General features: G+C 29.6%; 1 protein-coding gene across 2 annotated transcripts in view; it reads right to left on the bottom strand.

The window, feature by feature from the left end:
- bdg (sodium-dependent transporter bedraggled) overlaps positions 1 to 20,899 on the bottom strand; it is a 219,154-nt gene that overhangs the window by 13,355 nt on the left and 184,900 nt on the right. For both annotated transcript variants that reach the window (XM_075371551.1, XM_075371552.1), the window contains 6 exons: positions 18,407 to 18,595; positions 16,590 to 16,750; positions 12,194 to 12,416; positions 9,534 to 9,871; positions 6,322 to 6,453; positions 1,132 to 1,359 (listed from right to left, as the gene is read on the bottom strand). In XM_075371551.1, coding sequence (XP_075227666.1) covers positions 1,132 to 1,359; positions 6,322 to 6,453; positions 9,534 to 9,871; positions 12,194 to 12,416; positions 16,590 to 16,750; positions 18,407 to 18,595 — 1,271 coding nt within the window. The remainder of the gene's footprint in view (positions 1 to 1,131; positions 1,360 to 6,321; positions 6,454 to 9,533; positions 9,872 to 12,193; positions 12,417 to 16,589; positions 16,751 to 18,406; positions 18,596 to 20,899) is intronic.

The raw sequence follows: 20,899 nt of genomic DNA, 5'->3' as shown, positions 1-20,899 counted from the left end.
AATTAAAAAAATCTCTGTTTAGTAATAATGGGCTTCCCATGGGGACTGTGTATAAGTCTAACTGGTGAGGTGATGCAAGCACCTTGTGCGAGGCTAGATCAATCATCACCATCAACTGGTAACAAACGGATGCAATGGGGTGCACTTATAATAATATCTCAGCAAACAAAATTCATCTCTAATTTTCAAAATTCAAATGGGGTATCTGTTAGTAGGTTGACGGCTACCTTTTGCATGCATCAGGCATGCTCTTGATCTATTAGATCATGGTTATTTGGAAATTTTATTTCATCTTCGCAACCAATCTTCTGATTTTCAAAATTCAAACGCAGTAGTTGCTAGAATAATACAAAATCGCAATGGAACCAAACCAGAACACAAATTAACAGATATACTCAGAAAAATCAAGTGACTACAGCTGAGGATCAAGTTACACCACGGATTGAGGATCGAGCTCACTATTGTTGAATTTGATTCTTTAGGAGGACAGGACAAAGAAAAATGTCATATGCTGCCACTGATATTGTGCTGAGCTGTGATAGTGCATAAACTACAAGGGACTACCCTAGCAAGAGCTGTCGTAAATCTGAGCACTCACATCTTTGCCAAGGGCCAGGCTCACATAGTACAGAATCGCATGAGACAATTGGAGAGTTTAGCCATTAGTTGTACGGAGCCCAGAAAATTGCTATGTGATCTGCACGATAAAATGTCTCTCGAGGAACTCAACTGCTTGAGAAATCGGTAAATTTAGGTCTTACATCGATAAGAAAATTTTGTCCTTCAATGAAACTTTTTAAATCCAGTCGGGTGCTCTTTAATATAGGATAATTACTATTCAGTCCCTTATTTTTTGGCAGTCATGTTTTTTTAATTTTTATAACTGTTTTTATTTAATACTTTTATATGTGTTTTTAACAGTAAAGGATAGAAAAAAATAGCAATACCTTATTCAAAACAAAACATAAATGCAGATTAGTACTAATTTTTGTACACTAAAATTGATTTACTAACGTGAGCATAATGTATTTCTTCACACAAAAAAAATTATTAAACTCATACAATTCCGTATCTTAATAATTATAAAAATACTATTAAAAAGAATGTAATAATATTAATAAAAAATATTACCAGTAATATAGTAGGTAAAATAACATTCCAAGTGAAAGATAACATAGGTGCAACCCATGTTTGCACACATAGACTAGCTCTTGAAAACAATGTAGCAACAACAGTTTCTCCGCTATAAGGCCGACCTCGAACAACAAATACAGCCACCAGTTCAGCCAAGTACAGTAACATAATCCACCAGCCTCCTCCAATGACATGATCAAGAAAATACACCACAAATACACCTAACTAAAAAAAGAAAAGAAAAAGGAATATATGAAAATGCTATCAGTTTACTGTAGATATATACATATACGTGTAATATATCTGTACAAACAACAATAAAAGTGTTTTTTCCTTATTAGTAAAGTGAATGGGTTGATGCTTATTCATTCCGGATCTGTGTTAATTACTTTAAAAGATGTCTGCCTGTAATTTTTCTTCTTTCTTAATTATCATTTTGAACTTTATCAACCTATTTATTTTTCTGCATTTTCTAATAATAGTATTTCAAACACCTCTATTATTTAATTTCTAGATTTTCCTTAAGTTAATAATTCATTATAATACGCAATAAAAATATTAAATAACAAAAATGAAAAAGAATTAACCCATTTCCATCCAAGAAGTAAAAAATAAAATCATAAAAACAAAACAAAGGACTTTCAATGAATGGTGAAAAATGATATATTTATATAGGCTTCCCATACACCCAGGATTAGCCCAGACTGTCGTTTTTTAGTGATGCCTGGGATTTGAGAATTTTATGACTAGCAAGGATTTTGTGACAAATGCCCAAAATTATTATTTGATTTTTTGAAAATCTAGAAAGTGAACTGTCTTTGAAATTTTTATATGGTACTCAACAGTTATTTAATAATATAGTTCTCAAATTGAAAGCTAATTCTACCAGAGCAACAGAAGAATTTCAGACACATTCTGAATTAATTTGTAAACTTCAGGAAAGAAAAACCCACAAATTTATACCATCTTCCGCCAAAGAATTGCTATGCATCCTAAAAGAAAATAATGTTGTTCAGGAAAAAAAATTCTTGTCAAGCGTAGACAATCTTTATAAGTTTAGTATCCAATACCTAAGAGTTGTGGAGAACCAGTTTTGATAAAGTTAAGTAAGTTTCCGTGGATAAATTTACAAACTGAAATTGTCTGGTCTAAATTAGAAGAGAGGGCGTAAGTTGTTAATGAAATTATAAAAGATTCCATAAATATTGATGACCAGTTTGATGAACGTACGTACATTGTTGAACCAGGTAATTCAAAACCAAAGGGTAGGTTGTCGTTCTGAAAAGTACCAGATACTATTGAAGAGAAGTGGAAAGCAATTTTTAAAGTGTTTCAAAAGACTGATATTTCACGTTCCAATATTTCTAAAATGATTGAGTTTCCAATGTCTTTGCCTGAGACATCTGCTCCAGTTGAGAGAGTTTTTTCAATTACGGAGAACATTTGGTCTGCAGGAAGGGGTAGACTTTCAGTATCTACTATTAAACATCTGCTAAATGTTAAAATTAATTCAGAACTTTCTTGTTGTGAATTTTATGATGTAATTAAAACAAACAAATCATTTCTGAAAATAGTCATGTCTAATGAAAAATACAACTGAATAAATTAAGTTTAATGTTTCAGTAAACTGTTAAAACTTTTAAATAATTTCAAAAATATGCCCTGAGTTGGATCCAAAAAATTTGGTAAGCCTATATATATATATATCCATACATATAAATGTAAGGATATCATTTAAGAATTTATATATGTATGGATATAATTGGCAAAATTTTTTGACTAATAATAGGGAATTTAATAGAAACTTCAAGTAGATGGGCAGGATATTTAAAAGAACTATTAAACAGAAAGGGAAAAAGAAAGGACTGCTGTCACATAGGATAGAACTAGAAATACAAGAACTTTCACTAGAAAAGGTGTAACCTCAAAAAACATTAATCTTTGCTTCTTGAGAGATAAGTATGGTGAAAATATGAGAAGTGAATATTTGTGTTTAAAATAATGATGGATGTGTGAAAGAGTGAAGTGTTATCCAAAGAGTAGACTGTTGCTCTACTTTTTCCTTTTTATACGAAGTGTAATAATTCAATTATTGTTCCATGTGGCATGTAGAATATTTACACATGTTTTAAGTGATAAATTGTGATTGTATATAAAAGTAAATCTTGAATGATGTGAGTTTACAGAACTCATTCTACCGCTGATCTCTGAAAAAATAATTAATTAAGAAATGTTATTTATTACTTATTATTATCACTATTTATTCATTTGCAAAGCAATAATAGTCTGACAGCAAGTAACAGTTACTATGGATGATTATTAATTTTTTATAACAAATTCTAGGGACTTGACCCATAATCTTCAGACAAAAGGCAGAGTTGTTATAATTCTGCAGGGAGCATAATATAGACACACATTGGCTATTTATTGGCCATAAGCCTTTGATATTATTGACAAAACTAAGTTTTTTAAAATACTGGAAAAGTTTGGAGATGGAACGCTGTTATATATTATTATAACTCTTGAAAAGTAGTATGACACAAGGGAAAATGGCACTATATTTAATGGAATGACAAAATCTGGCTTTAGTTGACTATGTGGACATAATCAGCAGAAATAAGAACAAGATGGATAACTATAAAACATGAAGGAATGCGAAAAAAATAGTTTTATGAATACAAGCAAAACCTGAATATTTGTTTCTGTCAATGTGAAGCAGGTTAAGGACCACCCTATACAGAGATGAAAAGACTATTTTCTAAAACATTTAAAGTTTCAAATAACCTTATTCAAAGATTAGAAAAAACAACCCATTAGAAAGATAAGCGAAAGCCTGAAGCACGGCTAGGTATAGATGTTAATCTAGAATTTTAAAAAGTTGTTTTAATCAAGAGTTGTTTGTTGACAAAAAAGAAGCAATAAAACATTAGTACAGCTAGTGATTTTATATTTATGGACTTGAAGTATGGGGAAGAAGTAAATTATATTTGTGTGTAGATAAAGGAAATCCTGGGGAAAATATCTTAACCACACTGGCTCAATGTGTGGGAAAGTAGGATACACAGAATTAGTAAGAATCAGCAGCTTATGAATGCAAATGGGTATCTAGACTAGACGGGTAGAGTAAAAAAGTAAAGAGGCTGGACCAGATTGAAAGAATGACTAATGACAGATCTGTTAACACTGTTTTCATTGATGTTCTGGGAAGTAGGAGAAGGAGAAAATGATGATTAAATGCAATTGAGAGTATTTGAGGGTCAAAGTACAAAGGAGATACGTGGCTGTTAATTGTGCTGACCAGGCAGAATTGTTAACAAAGAATCTTGTTGGACTACAATGCCATAGAATAAGCTATAAAAACATAATTTTCCCAAATCTTAATATTTAATTCCTAATTATCATCTTTTCTGTCATATTTTGAAGCCTTTGTTTATTTCTTGTTTAATTGAGTTTCTTTACTCCAAGCAATAAATCCATGTCACTCAATGTTTCTTGTTCTTACAAACGTATTGAAAAAAACTTTTCTTTCTGTAATATATCATTCACAACCAATAATTTACAGTATGTTAATTTATGTAATTAAGTATGATCTAGAGTGCCATGATATTAATTTGCACAACACATAACTACATTCTAATATATTAATCTTTACTAGGAATTATTTATTCATAAAAATATTCTGTTTACAATATTTGTAAACTAAAATCATGTATCATATTGCATATAATTAAATTGAAATCTTCTGCTTGGACAGAGTGTATCAAAAAGACTCATCTGATTTCAAAAGAATTTATTTTTTAAACAAACGAATAACCTTGCAGTAAATTACAAAATACATGTTTAAATATGAAATTTTACTTACAATTTACACAAGTGCTCAATACAGCCCCCTCCTGATGCACGGCATACTCATTTCATACCACAGCAATCATGTCTGCTGTTTCTTCAGCCACTGCTGTTGTTATGTGGTTTTGTGGTTCGTCCACAACTGTTAGAAGGGGAGGCACATAAACAAAGTCTTTCACAAACCCCCAACAAGAAAAAATTACAGTTGGGCAACCTTTCTGGCCTATGGCAAAATGCCAAATATGAGCGATCAATTGTCATGGAAGCTCCTTGTTAAGAAATACTCAAAGTTGTAGATGTTAGCGCTAAGGTGCTCCATCCTGCTAGAAAATGAATTCACCAGAATCTGCTTCTAACTGTAGGAAGGCCAGTTCTGCAGCATTTACAGTTATGAGATCCCATAATGCAGTTTTTCATAAAAAATTAAGAAACCTAAACATTTTTTTCAGGAAACAATACAGAAGACATTGACTTTTGGAGAATCTCTGACTGTTGCATGTGGTGACTCTGATCCCCATATCCTTATGTTGTGATAGTTCACCTTTCTATTTAGATGAAACATAACTCATCATTGTACATAATGTGAAAAAAGTGTCATCTTTTTCCTGCTTGTCTGGGATGAATTTGCAAAACTCCAGACATCATTGTTTATCACCTTTGTGGAGGGCTTGCATCTACTGAATCCTGTATAGTTTGAGTAAAAAATGTCACCACAGAGAACATGCTAGATAATCATATGAAGTAGTTCCTTGTATGAATTATATATCATATTTCATGTCAGAACTAGTCAAGCTAGTTCTGAGCTGGCATGAGTGGATCTTTCCTGGACTACATATAAAACTATCAAGATATGCTCAATATCTTAGCCAAACACAAGAGCAACCTATGGATTTTTACACACAAACATCCTTTTTTTTAAATTGTTAGTATCAACAGAGAATGCTCTGAGCAGCAGAAGATCTAGTGTCATGGTATTGTTGATGAAAATCATGCTGCACAGTTGTCACGAACTCACAATTGTTGAAGCAGATAAAGCAGAATAATACTTTCTTTTGCAGTATCACAAATTTAACACGAATAGAAGGGAGCATATTGCAAGGGAGTTGCTTTATGGCAACCAAGTGAAATTCTACAATCCCCTCCCTTACATGCTACATGATTTCTTTATTACTGTGAATGGTTAATGGCAGAGTTGTATGGTTTGAGTAAAAAATGTCACCACAGAGAACATGCTAGATAATCATATGAAATGGAGCCATTTTGAAATCAGATGAATCTTTTTGATACATTTTATATACAAGAAAATAAATTAAAATAACTTAGAAAAAAAATCATGTTCACCTCTGTTGCCATTGGAAGTCCTAATATAAAACCGCAAGCACATGTAAAGAATGTTATAGTTGTTTCCCATGACTTTAGATATTTAACATTAATTGCCATTATACCAGTTATAAGGCAGTGCCAGATAGCGAGCTGTAACAAAATAGAAATAATAATTAATAAAAGAATGTATGGCTGCATTTTTACTTTCCCAGTATATACCACAGCTATGAAGTACTATATATGTGTTCTATACTATACATTGAGAATAGTATATTATAAATATTACATGAGAAAGTACACTAATTGAGTCAAACTTAGCACGTCAGGTTTTTGCATATCTTGATGTTTCATGATCTCCTCCATCCAAAAAATTCACAGAAATATGTATATCTGTATGTATATGTTTGCCTGATTTTGGTTTGATATCCTCAGACTAGACTTACCAATTTGGATTAAGTTTGACATGATGATTTCTGTATAAGGGAACATTAATGCTACTTCATTTCGGTCACATTTAGTCAAGGGGGCAGAGAAATATGGATTTTATGGGTGTCATATCCCAAAATTCTACTCAAAGGGTAGGTAAATTATTTACATAATTTTATGGCTCTTAGGTAGCAAAGATAGTTTTTGATAGTGTTTGGTCTTATTCAAACCCTCAAACAGAGTGAGGCAAGAAACCCATTTTTCTACTTATCATTTCTGGATTCAGTCACATTCTTGTTCTAATTAGATGAGTCCATTACATTAGTATGTCACTTTTGTTGTGTATTTCATCAATTTCATTCAAAGGGATAAAAAGCCTAATTTTTTTTCATCGGTAATTGTTTTGTTTGATATTTTCAAATTGGATTGACTAACTTTTATGAAATAAAAGTTTGATGACTTCGGAAGATGAGTCATTGATGCCATTTACTTTTGGCTATAATTGATCAAGAAGGAAAGGAGATATGTTCACTATGAGTTTTATACCTCAAAATTTTACTCAAAGAGATAAGTAATCTTTTTTATATATTTCAATATCTCTTAGAAAATTCATATACTTTTAAAATGTTTATATATAAATATCTTCCGTTAAGATCATCATAATTTTTGTATTGAGTACAATTATCTACCTTTCTTAGCTTCGTCATAATTAAATCAAATGTTGATGCATTTTGAATATACTCAATTTTCAAGATTCACTGTACTGGCACTTCTTCCACTTTGTAAGGCTTTATATAGCATTAGGCCACGCTTCTTACCCTGCTCAAATCATATAAATTATCCGGTTAGTCTTTCTTCCTGTTCTAAAGAACAGGAAGAAAGACTGCCAGTGCAGTGCAGTCAGTGCAGAAAGTGCCAATGCAGTGAGTTTTGAAAACAGAGTATATCTGAAATGCATCAACATGTGATTTAATCACAACAAAGTTAAGCAAGGTAGACAATTGTACTTAATACATAAATCATATACTTTTAGTTAAAATTTTATATTTAAAAAAATAATTTTTATAATATAAATAATTATTTTTATTTATATATTCACCCAAGAAATATTAATTATTTTGTAAATTATATTTAAAATTTATAACACTACTTCAATTTCTAACATACATAAAATAAACTGATTAATAATAACAGAATGGTAATGGTTTCATCCATCAAAATAAGACTGAAATCTTTCTGATATTAATTTGCATGCACCTGGAAAACAAAGATTTTTGCTTCTATTTTACATTTCCTGAAAAATAAATACAATATGCACAGTCTACTTTATATCTAGTCACTTACTGTTAACCCTTTTACTGATTTATTTGACTTTAGTTGAACAGGTAGAATCTATGTTCAATACTTAAATTTATTTTAATATATAACCACTAACTTCTCCTCTTTTGCAGCTTTATTTGACAAAACATAATTTTAAATTTGACAAATATAAAAACCAATTAACATTCGTACTTTCAATACTCCTGCATATTTGACAACCAATGTAAAGATAAATTTAGAGGAAAATTTCTCATTTTTTTATATTTACGAGTACTTTAAAGAAAACTGTTTAATATTTAGTAAAAATAAATGCCTGATTATTCAATCAGGGTAGTGCTGAAAATGAATAAAGAGTTACAATTTTAATTTCACATAATAAAACTAATTTAGATAAAAATATATTGTTTTTCATTATTTTTACCCTAAACTACTTTTTTTCCATTTGGTTGTGATATATATATATATCAATCAGATAAAATTCTAGTTTTCTTTCAGTATCAAATCAATAAAAATTTCAATTTGAAGTATTTATATTTTTTAGAGACATGTAATCATCTTTATCACCAAATAAAACATTGTTAAAGTTTCACTTAAAATATAGAATTACTAGCATTATCTCATGCATGCAAATTATATGGAATATTTGTTATTAAGAGACACAGCTGACTAACCCATAATAGCAATTATAAAAATTGGCAAGTAAATTTATTATTTACGTATTACAAGAAAACACGTACTATAACAGGAACACATATAATACAGTACATATGAGGACATATGAGTACATATGAGGATGTTTTAGCCACAGATTTATCCAAATTACTTTATTATTTAGACGAGCAGTAAACATTAGACAGAGAATGTTATATTCTATACCATCATTTTTTGATGTAATAATATTTTCAGTCTACAGCTAAATATTGTTCTTTAAGAGAAATCTCAATGCTTTCTGCAAAAGAAATTTGGAAGGACTAAATTTTATCTTGATGATTCATTTTTAAAATTGGGTAAACTATTTTCAATGTATCAACTGCATAACAGAAAATTTTATCTTTTAGTACGTCAACTGCACTTTTTTGTCATAAATTAATACATAAGAGTATCTAGAATACAAAAACAAATTTCAACATGGCAAATCCAATGGTTAAAGACTGCATAACATTGAACATGTTAAGGAAAATCCTCAATTAAGGTGTAGTATGTAAAGGTATCCAAATGAACTATAAACCGTTTAGTCAGTTCAGTACAGGAAGAGTTTTTATACTTACACAGATATCTGTATAATATAATTAATAAATACTAAATCCAGCTAAAAATCATATAATTATACATTTTATTTTATATTATAATTCTTTTTTAATAATAAACAATTTTTTTTCTTTAGTAACAAAAAATTGTATTCTTTTATAATGTTACTAACTTAAATGATTATATATTAAATGTTTTAATTCAAGTACAATTACATAAAATATTTCACTAATTACCTGCTGAGCGATGCCAAACAAGATGAGAATGAAGTAGAACAGTACAGACCAAAAAGGTGAGAGCATTTCAGGTCCAATAACAGCCAGAGTAGCAGGTAAAAGTTCAGTAGCCAACCTGAGCACTTGATATCCACTCTCCTGATGATTTTGCTGATCTTGCATTATCTGGTGTCGATGATGCCCAAAATGATTATGATGTATGTATACATCACTAAAACCTGGCTTAATTACACGATCACCGATCACAAATGGTATATGAGTCATCCATCGTATAGGCATTCCTGTGTACGACTGAGGAGATTTAATCGGTTGTAGAAAACTGTACGTTGACATTCGTTCTATGGAATAAAACAATAAAAAATTAACAAATGAAATAAATATAAAAAAAATGATAACAGTAATAACCAACAGGCAAAACATAAAGTAACAAAAAACTGACAAAATCATTGAATAGAAGGGATGGAGTCTTTTCCTTCTGAACATATGAATTGAACATGTGAATTATTTTTCTTTAATGTTAGAAACTAAATTCATAATCGAATCGATGTTAAAATTTTATTTTGTGTAAGAGAAACACAGACTATATTCTATCAACTTAACTCATTAATTTATGTATTTTAGATACTTTCTGATTAAATGGAGGCCATTCTAACACAGCGACTGTTAGGTTGAGGATATAAATAAAGTGGTATACATAAAGGCCTATACTATGTGTACATATTTGAGTTTTATATATAATAAATAAATATAATTATAAATATAATCTAACCAAACTTAATCTATGCTCGCTTCACTCGCTAACCTTGACTAGCAAGTGAATCAAGCATACGTTAGGTTTGGTTAGATTAGTATAATCTAACCAACCCACCGGGTTGATCTAGTGGTTAACGCGTCTTCCCAAATCAGCTGATTTGGAAGTCGAGAGTTACAGCATTCAAATCCTAGTAAAACCAGTTATTTTTACATGGATTTGAATACTAGATCGTGGATACCGGTGTTCTTTGGTGGTTGGGTTTCAATTAACCACACATCTCAGGAATGGTCGAACTGAGAATGTAAAAGACTACATTTACACTCATACATATCATCCTCATTCATCCTCTGAAGTATTATCTAAATGGTAGTTACCGGAGGCTAAACAGGGAAAAGAAAGAAAGTATAATCTAACCAAATGTTTGAGTTTTTTTAAAACCATCATTCTTCCTTCTGAAAACAGGTGGACTCCATTTTATCAGGAAGTCCTGATTATTTTCTTATTTATTACTGTCAAAACGTTTTTTATATCTATAGGTTTTTGACATTTCTACATCTATATATAATTATGAAAAATAATATTTTTATGTAATACAAAAAATAACGATGAAGTTACTACTGAAAAAATGGCTTGAAGTTATTTCAAAATATCACAACATATAGAGAGGCTTAATTAAGGCAATAACTTCCGACAAACATAAAAAATTGCAAAAATAAAAATCAATGCAAAAATTAATCATAAATCATTTAATGAATCCTAAAGCTTTTTGAAAAAATTCTTTTCTAGTTAAACTTTTATGAGAAGTTATATAACATTTCTCATAAAGGTTTATTAAAAGTGTTACAGTCACGCAACTGAATGTTACTTCTGTATGAATGTTTTTATTTTCTTAATTAACCCTTTTAATATCTATGGTATTAATGACACCATATTGATCATCTCATGCTATGTTATCATCCCATGGCCAATTTTTCTACTTCAACATTACTTTGTTTCTATCATGTGTATTTGGTTGTTATCCATTCAAATATGGCATTTAGCTATAAAAATGTTTTGAGAAGTATTGGCCAAATTTCAAAATTATATTATTAATTATTGTAGCCTTTAATGTTGTTTAAAGGCTTAAGTTTGTAAGCAGTTAACTTTGGCTTCATTATCTTTATAAATTATAAAATATAATGCACATAAATAATTTTAAACTGAAATAAAAATTACCACAAGATCAATTTGAAAATTTTACTTAATTAGTTCAGAAAGTTAAAGAATAATACCTTAATTTTTCCTAGTAATACTTTTTTCAAAAGATTTTAAAATGTTCATCACAGACCGTTTATGTGAATTCTATACTAATGAAAAAGTGTTGTTTCAGCTGGCTCTCAAAGAGTAAAGCATGCTACTACAAACCTGCTTCAGTATGTATACATGTGTATGTGTGTATGCGTGCACACATGTGTATGTGTGTTTTGGTTTAGTGTGTGTGTATATATGTGTGTGTGTGTGTGTGTGAGAATTACAGTAGACACACTGACACCAATGAAAAAGTTTTAAATTTGTTATATTTGGAAATTTTTTAATAGTTTATAACAGTAAATCACAAAATTTGGAATAAATTTTATATAATAAATAAAATAAGAGCTCCAAGATAGTGAATATATTGAAAGAAGGCTTTCAGTGAATCTAGTATGCAGGAACAAAGATCCAATGACGTTGGATCTTCATTGCAATGTCATTACTTCAATCGGTTACTTAATATCGGTTACTTCAATCGCTAAACAGATAATTTCCCACCTTATTTCAATAAATGTGAGTAAATGTAAAACAGGAGGTATTTCAATGTCCATCTTAATTAATTAACAATTATTAAGATTTTAAAAATGACTGGTGACAACTAAACATAAATACAAACCGAAAGAACTAGGAACATATGCATATCCATGTAAAAATAACAACTGATGACATGTATTGGCGAGAAATGCAGACAAAAGTAACACTGATAAAGTGAGTACAATAACAATGCTTGCATCTCTATGTAGAACATGTTTAGCGCTGTTGTGTGATGTTATCTGCATAGCCGCTGCACTCAAAAGACCCCAAGTACAAAAAGACACGCTGCTGGCAGCCATCCAACTCTTAAAAAGAAAAAAAACATAAAATTAAAAGGTAATATTGTGGTGTTAATAAAAACAGTATAGTGCTTTATGAAATTTCATTTTTAAATAAACCAGTAAAAAGACATCCTTAGACAAATATAAAAATAATATTAAATAAAGTTAAGGTAGTACAATATAGTTAACATCCTACAATAAAATCTAAATTCACTTTAACTGAGTGATTCCAGTATAAAGGAAACTCAACAACTATTAATGATATACATCCTTCTATATTATGACTATAACACTATTAAAGAATATTTAATTATCAATTATAATAATTAATTAATTTTCTCAGTAACTACCAATGATAATTGCTTCATAATTGAAGTATCCGTATAGGTACAGATTTTAAGTAAACATTTTTTGAGAGATTTCTTACACTTCAATTTATTTCAACTACTGTTTAGCATTCCTCTCTTCATCATTTTATTACTGTAAAATCATTATCTGCAACTGTTTCTATCAACTAATCACTCGTGATTTGTAATATTTTACCATTCCCAGACTTTTCTAGGATTCTGCAATGGCTAATTGGAAAGTCTTCAGGCTGGCAAAGAAAACACAAAATTTTTCAGAGATTTTTATTTTTTTTTATCTGCAATTTAAACAGGTTTCCTAGCTTTGACTTCATCATTTGAAGTGAATCTTCATCCAGAAAACCATTTTTTCAGGCTTGAGAAAAAAAAGATTTCTTTGGGAACCAGATCCAGTGCATGGGGCGGCACTTAAAGCATATTTCATTGAGTTCTGTAGCAATAGTTCAAAAAGTGTATGCAACCATGTCACTGTGATGAAAGAGCACCTTCTTTTTTGCCAGATAAGGATGTTTATTCTGAATACTATCCTTCAATCGTTCTAGTAATGAAGTATAATACCCCTTGATGATAGTACTGACTTTTCCCAAATAGTCTATGAGCACCACACCACGAGAATCAAAAAAAAAAAAAAAACTGTAGCATGACTTTTCCTGCAGTTGGAACCATTTTTGCTTTCTTCAGTGCCTTTTATCTGCTCCCACCTACTGTTGAGATTACAGTTTATAATGATGAATCCATGTTTCATCTGAAACTTAACAGCATGCCATCTAAAGGATCATATTGACAAATATCACAGTCATTTTTTCATATTTGCACTACCTCTACTCTACCTAACTCTGGGAAGTGATAGTGATTTATTCACTCTGTGATTTATTGGAACTCTGTGAAAGCATTCCTAAAATGAAGTCACCATTATTTTTCAAGATGAAAATGTGGTTTTTCACCTTGAAAAACCATATGGGGTGAGTTTGAATACTGTCACTCCATATTTGTCCATTTAACTCTGAGAGTGAAGTAACCGCATCCATGGATAACCATAAAATATTATAATATATAAACTTGTACTTATTCTTTATTTATTGCTATAAAATTTATGTGTTGGTAACCAATTTTCTTCTTTTATGACCAACTTAAAAAAAGTAGGCGCCCACATTTATTTAATAAATCTGAGACGATTCTCTACTTTTTTAACACTACCAACATTTACTTTAAATTTTCAAAATCTTTCTAATAGTAATTCACCTGTTTCCTTGAATGTCACTTAAATTTCAATCTGTTTCTTGACTCGCACTGTTAATACATTCCGGACCAAAAAGAACAGTCATCTCTGAACTGATTTTTAAGTCTCATACAAATCTGAGATGGATGACCCCCTTCATTTGTCAAAAATATAATAATTCATTGGACAATGCTATTATATAATTTATTGCTCAGACATGTTTATTTCAACTGATAGGGAGGGCAGAAAAAACAACCGACACTAGTGAGACAAGTTTAAACTTGCTAGTGTTTGGCTAATGTCATGTTTACCTTGCACTCATTTTAAGAGCATAGAATGAAATTCTTGTTTAACATAAGTAATTTCTTTCTGGATTTTTCTTATTTATGTTTGTTGATGATCAATTTACTACAACAATTACTTTCTTATGCAATTTCTTTCATAAGACCTAATTCCTTATTATATCTTTAATTGCTACATCTTTTGGCATCCTTTTTATGTATTTTAAAGTCGAGGATGAGAAGGATGAGAAGGAATTGATGAAAAAGATGCCAGACCCCTGGTGGGAATTGAATCCTGAAATCAGGTGATCAGCAAGCTGGTGTGACCAACCGCTACCAAACTATCATCTCATTGTCTATTCAAAATATGTTTAATAACTCATTAATTACGCTGTTAAATACCTTCACTTTATGTAGCCATGATAGATTTAAATATTTTGTAGCATAATATCATTAGTTATAAAGAAAAAACTAATATTATTAGGTGCGATCAAAAAATGAGAATTTTAATTTTTATCAAAAAGAATTAACTTATTCTTCTACACTGATATTATTCCCTTCAAAGTATTCCTCCAGAGATGCAACACACTTATGCTGCACTTCTTAGAAACCATCTCTTGGAAGGTTTTTCCGATCTTCAAAGTATTAGTGAAAAGCTGCTATAACCTCAAGTTTACTTAGTGAATTTTTATTTTTTCTTCTATCATTGTCCTTTTAATGTTCTCTTAATCACTGGGACAAGAAAAAGTTGCAGTGTGTCATGTCTGTAGATTACAGAGGTTATAGCGATAGTATAGTGTTATTTTTGACTAAATAATCACAAATTACTACTGAAGTGTAGACTGAAGCATTATTGTGGTGCAAAATTAAAGAACTTTTCTACACATCTGTGATGATTTTTAATGGATCACCTCATGTAAGCGACATAAAACCATTAAAAAATACTATTGACCCTATAACCTTGTGATAAGAATTCATAATGGATGATGCTATTGCAATTAGGAAAAAGATATAAGGAAAACCTTAACACTTGATCAAGCATGCTTTTTTGATCTTGGTTCTTCAAAATGTTTGCACTGGAATGACCGGACCTTTGCTTCATTATAACAGTATACCCGCATTTCATCACCTGTTATGACACATTCGAGTAATAAAAGCATTCTGTGATATTTGTTGAAAAATCGACAAAATGGAACAAATTCCAACGGAAAAAATTTTGCTGCTACTCATTTCATACCTGAAATATTAATTAAAATGGTTTCACATGAACCAACCACTCTCACTCGTTAAGCAAATCTCTGAAAGTGATTTGACAATTATCAATTACAATGTCCTTTATTTGTCAATATTCTCAACAGCTGTTAATGTTTTAGTGTATCCACTATTTTGTCATATTCAAACATCTTCATGACAATTTTTAATTCATTTTAAACTTGTAAATACTTGGTGTTGACATAAAATCCCCACTAAAAGCCTTTAATTTAATTAAACCAACCATTTAATGGAAAATTTAATGCAAATCTTTTTTTCATTATTTTTAAACAAACTAAATCATCACTCGTAATAAAATATATCTATCTTCTACTCGGCTGCCAAATTTGAACTTCTTACTAATATGGCTGAAAATATTGATGTATATTACAGACAGTGCTGCCATCATGTAGGGAAAAGACAACTTCAGTTGAAAAGACAGCAGATTATTAGTATAAAAATAATAATACAATAAGTCTTGGAAAAGTTCTCAAAATGGAAGCAATTTTTCAGTTACTTAGAAAGTGAATCTTAATTTTTGTAATAATTGATACATCATCTATATAAGTATTCTCATAAATGTATGTTATTAACTATTTAATTTTTTAAATTTTGTACATATATTTATTAAGGAGTTGGTGAGAACTCTTATTTAATCTAAATCAGTGGGTCACAAAATATTTATTATGTATGTTATACTCTATAATTAGATTAAATTTTATGATAAATCCTAGTGTTGGATTTATCCTATAGGCACCTCAAATACTAGTTTGGCTTTTGAAAACTTCCACAGATTCAGAAGGCTAGCTTATTAAATTTCGATAAGGAAATAGTCACTCAGCTGGCCTCAAGACACTTCTGGTCTAATACCGCACTCATCTGAGAGAGCAGCTATACAGTTTTCATGGCACTCATCAAAGTACGAAGGAATTAACTATAAGGAAAAGCGAAGAAAGAAAAAGACAATTGGCTGACAAGGGAAAATCTCCTCAACCCACATCCAGGTTTTACTATTTTGTCTAGAACCCTTTTGTATACTAGAATAATGTACTTATAGTACTTATATATTTTTCATATTTACCTTGGTATTTAGGAAAAATTCACTCCAATCAGTTTCTGGTAATACTATTTGTAATCTGTTGTCAGTTGGCATTAAACCTACTAATTTGGATGACAGTATAAACATACCAAAAATTGGTACCAAAGTAAATATATATACAACTTTACCATACGATTTAAGACCTGAAAAGTAATAAAACAAAGTTACGTAATATAATAATATTAAAATAATATGAGCATATTTCCTATGTTTACATTATTAATGCCATATTAATTACTATTAACAGCTTTGATTAAAATAAAACTTGCTCTAATGTTTCATAAATGAGATTTCATTTATGAAATTTATATCTGTATATATACACACAGACATTACTACAAATCTAATGAATTAACAAAGAATAAAATTTTCTCTTGGTAAGACCATTTTTGAATTCAGCATAAAAATTACATTAAGGATCATAACAAAACTTTCATTTGTCAAAAAATGTTTTTTAGTTATATTTATTAATAATATTTAATTTAATATTTAAAGAATAATTCCCAATTTAGTAAAAAAAAATCTGTATATTTATTATTAGTTTTGGTACTTTTCTGTTAACAGTCCCCTTTGATGAAATCCTTTCCTCTTCAAATTGTAATACTTATAAGTTTTGAAAAATATAAACTTACCTACTGAGGAAAAACATAGTTGGTAATATCACATAAAATCTGTTCAAGTGGGTTAACGTCAGGAGAAAGATGAAATAAATTAGAAATTAATAAATTAGCTCTCCAAGTATAACAAGTGGCACTAGTTATACTATTTTTGTGTTAAGTTTGGCAGACATCCACAATCTTTCAGTGGTTTGTGTACATCGACTGTATTTGGATCAACAAAATTCTCAGCATGATTAAGTGTAAAATGTCAACATCAATTATGATTATGAATGCAATTATGAGCATGCCACTTCTAGCATTCTACTGCTGTTGCCAGGCTATATGATTGCAAATAAGGGCATTATAGTATCACTGCTATGATCTTGAATCTCAAATAAGAAATTTTTTTTCATTTGTCCACTTAAACCTTGCATAAATAATCGTTACAGACTGCAGTCACATTATGATCGAGACCATGTTCTCTTTCAAAAATTTTGTTACTTCAAACAAAATTTCAATCGGTACACAGTATATATATTTGTAACTTGTAAGTACATAACATTATTTTAAAGATAATATACGTAAAATTCATTATATGAAAGGTTTGTCTAATATCGGTTGTCTACATAATTGTATATTGTAGTATTATGTGTCTAATTCAAAACTTTTGCAATAACAATATTAATAATGAAATATAAATAAAATAATCTTTTTTAACCAGTATAGCTTGTAAATGAGAAGTTTTCATGGTAGGGTACAATTAACAGAAAAATACTTAGTTGAGCAACGAATTGTTGATTTTTAAAATTTTATGTTTCATAATTGTTTAAAAAACAATCTTTTTTTTTAAATAAGTAAAATTTACATTTATTAAAAAAAAAACACTGAATAGAAACGACAAAACACAGTAATATTTGAGTAACTCACTTTATAATTATTAAGTGAATCAATAAGACCATCCACTACCCTTTTCAACTAAATGGAAACCCATATATAATATAACTATGCAACTCAAATGTATATCATAATCAACCTACTGAAAACATGTAGAATGGTTGTCTTCATATGACAGATAGTAATGACAGAATTATGTTGTAATAAACCGATAACTATGTGTAAATCATTAAATGTACCCAAAAATAAAGTTTTTATTCCTACACTAAAATAATTCAAATAATAAATTAAAACATTACAAATTACCTTTGCTGAGGCAGATGAAAACAATCATCCAAACTACAACTAAATTAAATGTAACTTGAAATTTAAGATGCCCTGGAGAATTGGCAGGAACTTCCAAGTTATGCCTCTGCAAGACAACACCGTTAAAATAATCAGCTACTGTATCTTCTAATTTAATCTTACTGGAATTATGAATAATAGGTCTTAAACCTGAAAAAAATTAATAAGGTTACTTACAAATGTTATTACTATTATCTATTACATACTGGTCAAACAATTCTCACAAAAATTCTATTTGAAAAAGTGAAATTAACATTATCTACTTTCATAAATTTATCTATAGAAAAGAATCTACTCAAATTTTAGAAACGTTTCAATAACCTACAATATATGATTTACACATCAACATATAACTTACCATATTAATTCCAAGAATCAATTTTCATGGGATTCCACATCTTCAGTCAGTATTTAATTCTATAATTACATGGTGACAATTTTTTTAAATAGTTATTTTCAAGAAAATAATCCATAGCATTTCTTAAATGATCGCTTAACAGGGAAATACTAAAGAAATAAAATTTACCAAAAGCTTCTACCTAAAAAGGTTCTATTTTTAGTATGAGACCACCTTACCCCCAAAGGAGACAAATCAAAGTTTTAAACACAAAAGATAGAGTTGTGACAATACACCAGACCTATAGTACAACTGAAGCAGTAATCTCATATAAAAAAGTATATCGTTTTGAAATAGCAGCTTTTGCTAAATTTTATTTTGGTATGTTTATTTTGGTATGCTTGAGTTATTTAAGGGGTACTGTAGATCAATTTTGAAATTAAATGTGGAAAAAATGTTAATAATTTCAATAACATTATTAAAATTGTTTAATTGTTGAAAATACATTTAAGAGTGTCCATAATTATTTACACTACCTGGGTTTATTTTATTAACACTACCTGCATCTGTGTGTTTGTATAAACATACACATACATACATATATTAACTGAAATTTAACCACAAAACACAGTAACAAATTAGTAAACTAAAAAACTATCACCAATAATCGACTTTCACCCGGGTTCCACATCATCAGAAAAAAAACAAGTGGTCAATATGTTGATCAATTAAAAAAAAAAATATATATATATATTATATGTTTTATAATTATATATGATGGTGTTATATATTCATTGGGCATGTTTTGATTTGTTATGAATTTTATATACTATGTTATTTATGTTGGGTCGGCAACTAAAACCTGTGGTTATTGTTTTACTATGCTGACTTCATCAATTTAGGGTAGTACCATTAATAACAATGATCCCTGCAACTTCACTAAAAAAACTGCTGGCAATTAGCTTTCAAAATGCATCAGAAGAACAAATTTTATAATTTTAAAAGTGTTTTAATAGATAATTTGAAAGGTTATGGTGTTTTATCATACTGTTTGATAAAAAAATAAATAATTGCCACTTGCAGTTCAGAAGATTACACCGGTTAACTTTTTACTATTATACCTTGCTCCCACATAAAAATCTGTAACTCCCCTCTAGTATTTTCATTTTCTATTCTATCCTCGGTATAAGCTTTTTACTATATTAAGAAATCTCACTTGACATTTAAAATTTGATCTTGTTATCAAAAATTCACATTTCACTTCCACATAGTACTAGCGATAATACCATAGTCTTGTAGAATTTACATCATTTCACAAATATACTTATAATTTTATTTGTTACATCATGATCAGAATTAACAACAGATAATCAGTTAAGAAATTAAAGCAAAATATCTGTTTTAACTTCATTCCACCTCAACTCTATGTAGGATTTTACTTGTTCATGGGCAGATATCCCTTAAGTTATAACAAAATTAAAAAAAAAAAATACATCTTACAATTTCACTCTATGTAGACTCAATAAAATGCCTTTTGAAATTCAAATAATGGAATATGGATTTCCAAACGGCACTCATCACATTTTTGACTTGAGCGATGTTTTGGCTACGATAATGACATCTATCACTGATTGGCTTTTCTTCAATTCAGTCTAATCTTCTACAGTTATATATACAGTGATAATGTTAAATCTAGTTAACAAATAAAAACAATGTGGCCTGCTAAATCTAGGGTGGAAGAATTTCAAATCTTTGAATAGGGGCTGCAGCTACCTACAGGTCTTTCTAAACAAAGCTGAATCGGATATCCAGGAAACTTCTATTATCGCATGACTTGTTTAATCTCGATTCACCTGGTCTCCAATGATGGAAGTCGTCATGGGTGACGACTTCCATCACACCCTCTGTGTGATATACACAACATGTATAAAATTTTGCACTATGTTCGATTATGGATTTGTCAATTATGATTACTTTAACTAATAAAAATTAATTTATTATAATGAACACCTAATTAAAATTATACACTTGCCTACATAAATATCGAAAAGTTAACCTACTAATTATGAACTAGATTTTAGGTTTAGTTTTAGGGTACTGCTGATGAGTCTGTGGCT

Source organism: Lycorma delicatula, chromosome 7 (genome assembly GCF_047948215.1).
Source record: "Lycorma delicatula isolate Av1 chromosome 7, ASM4794821v1, whole genome shotgun sequence".
NCBI lineage: Eukaryota > Metazoa > Arthropoda > Insecta > Hemiptera > Fulgoridae > Lycorma > Lycorma delicatula.
The sequence above is the reverse complement of the archived record's forward strand: the minus strand, read 5'-3'. Positions and strand labels throughout refer to the sequence as shown.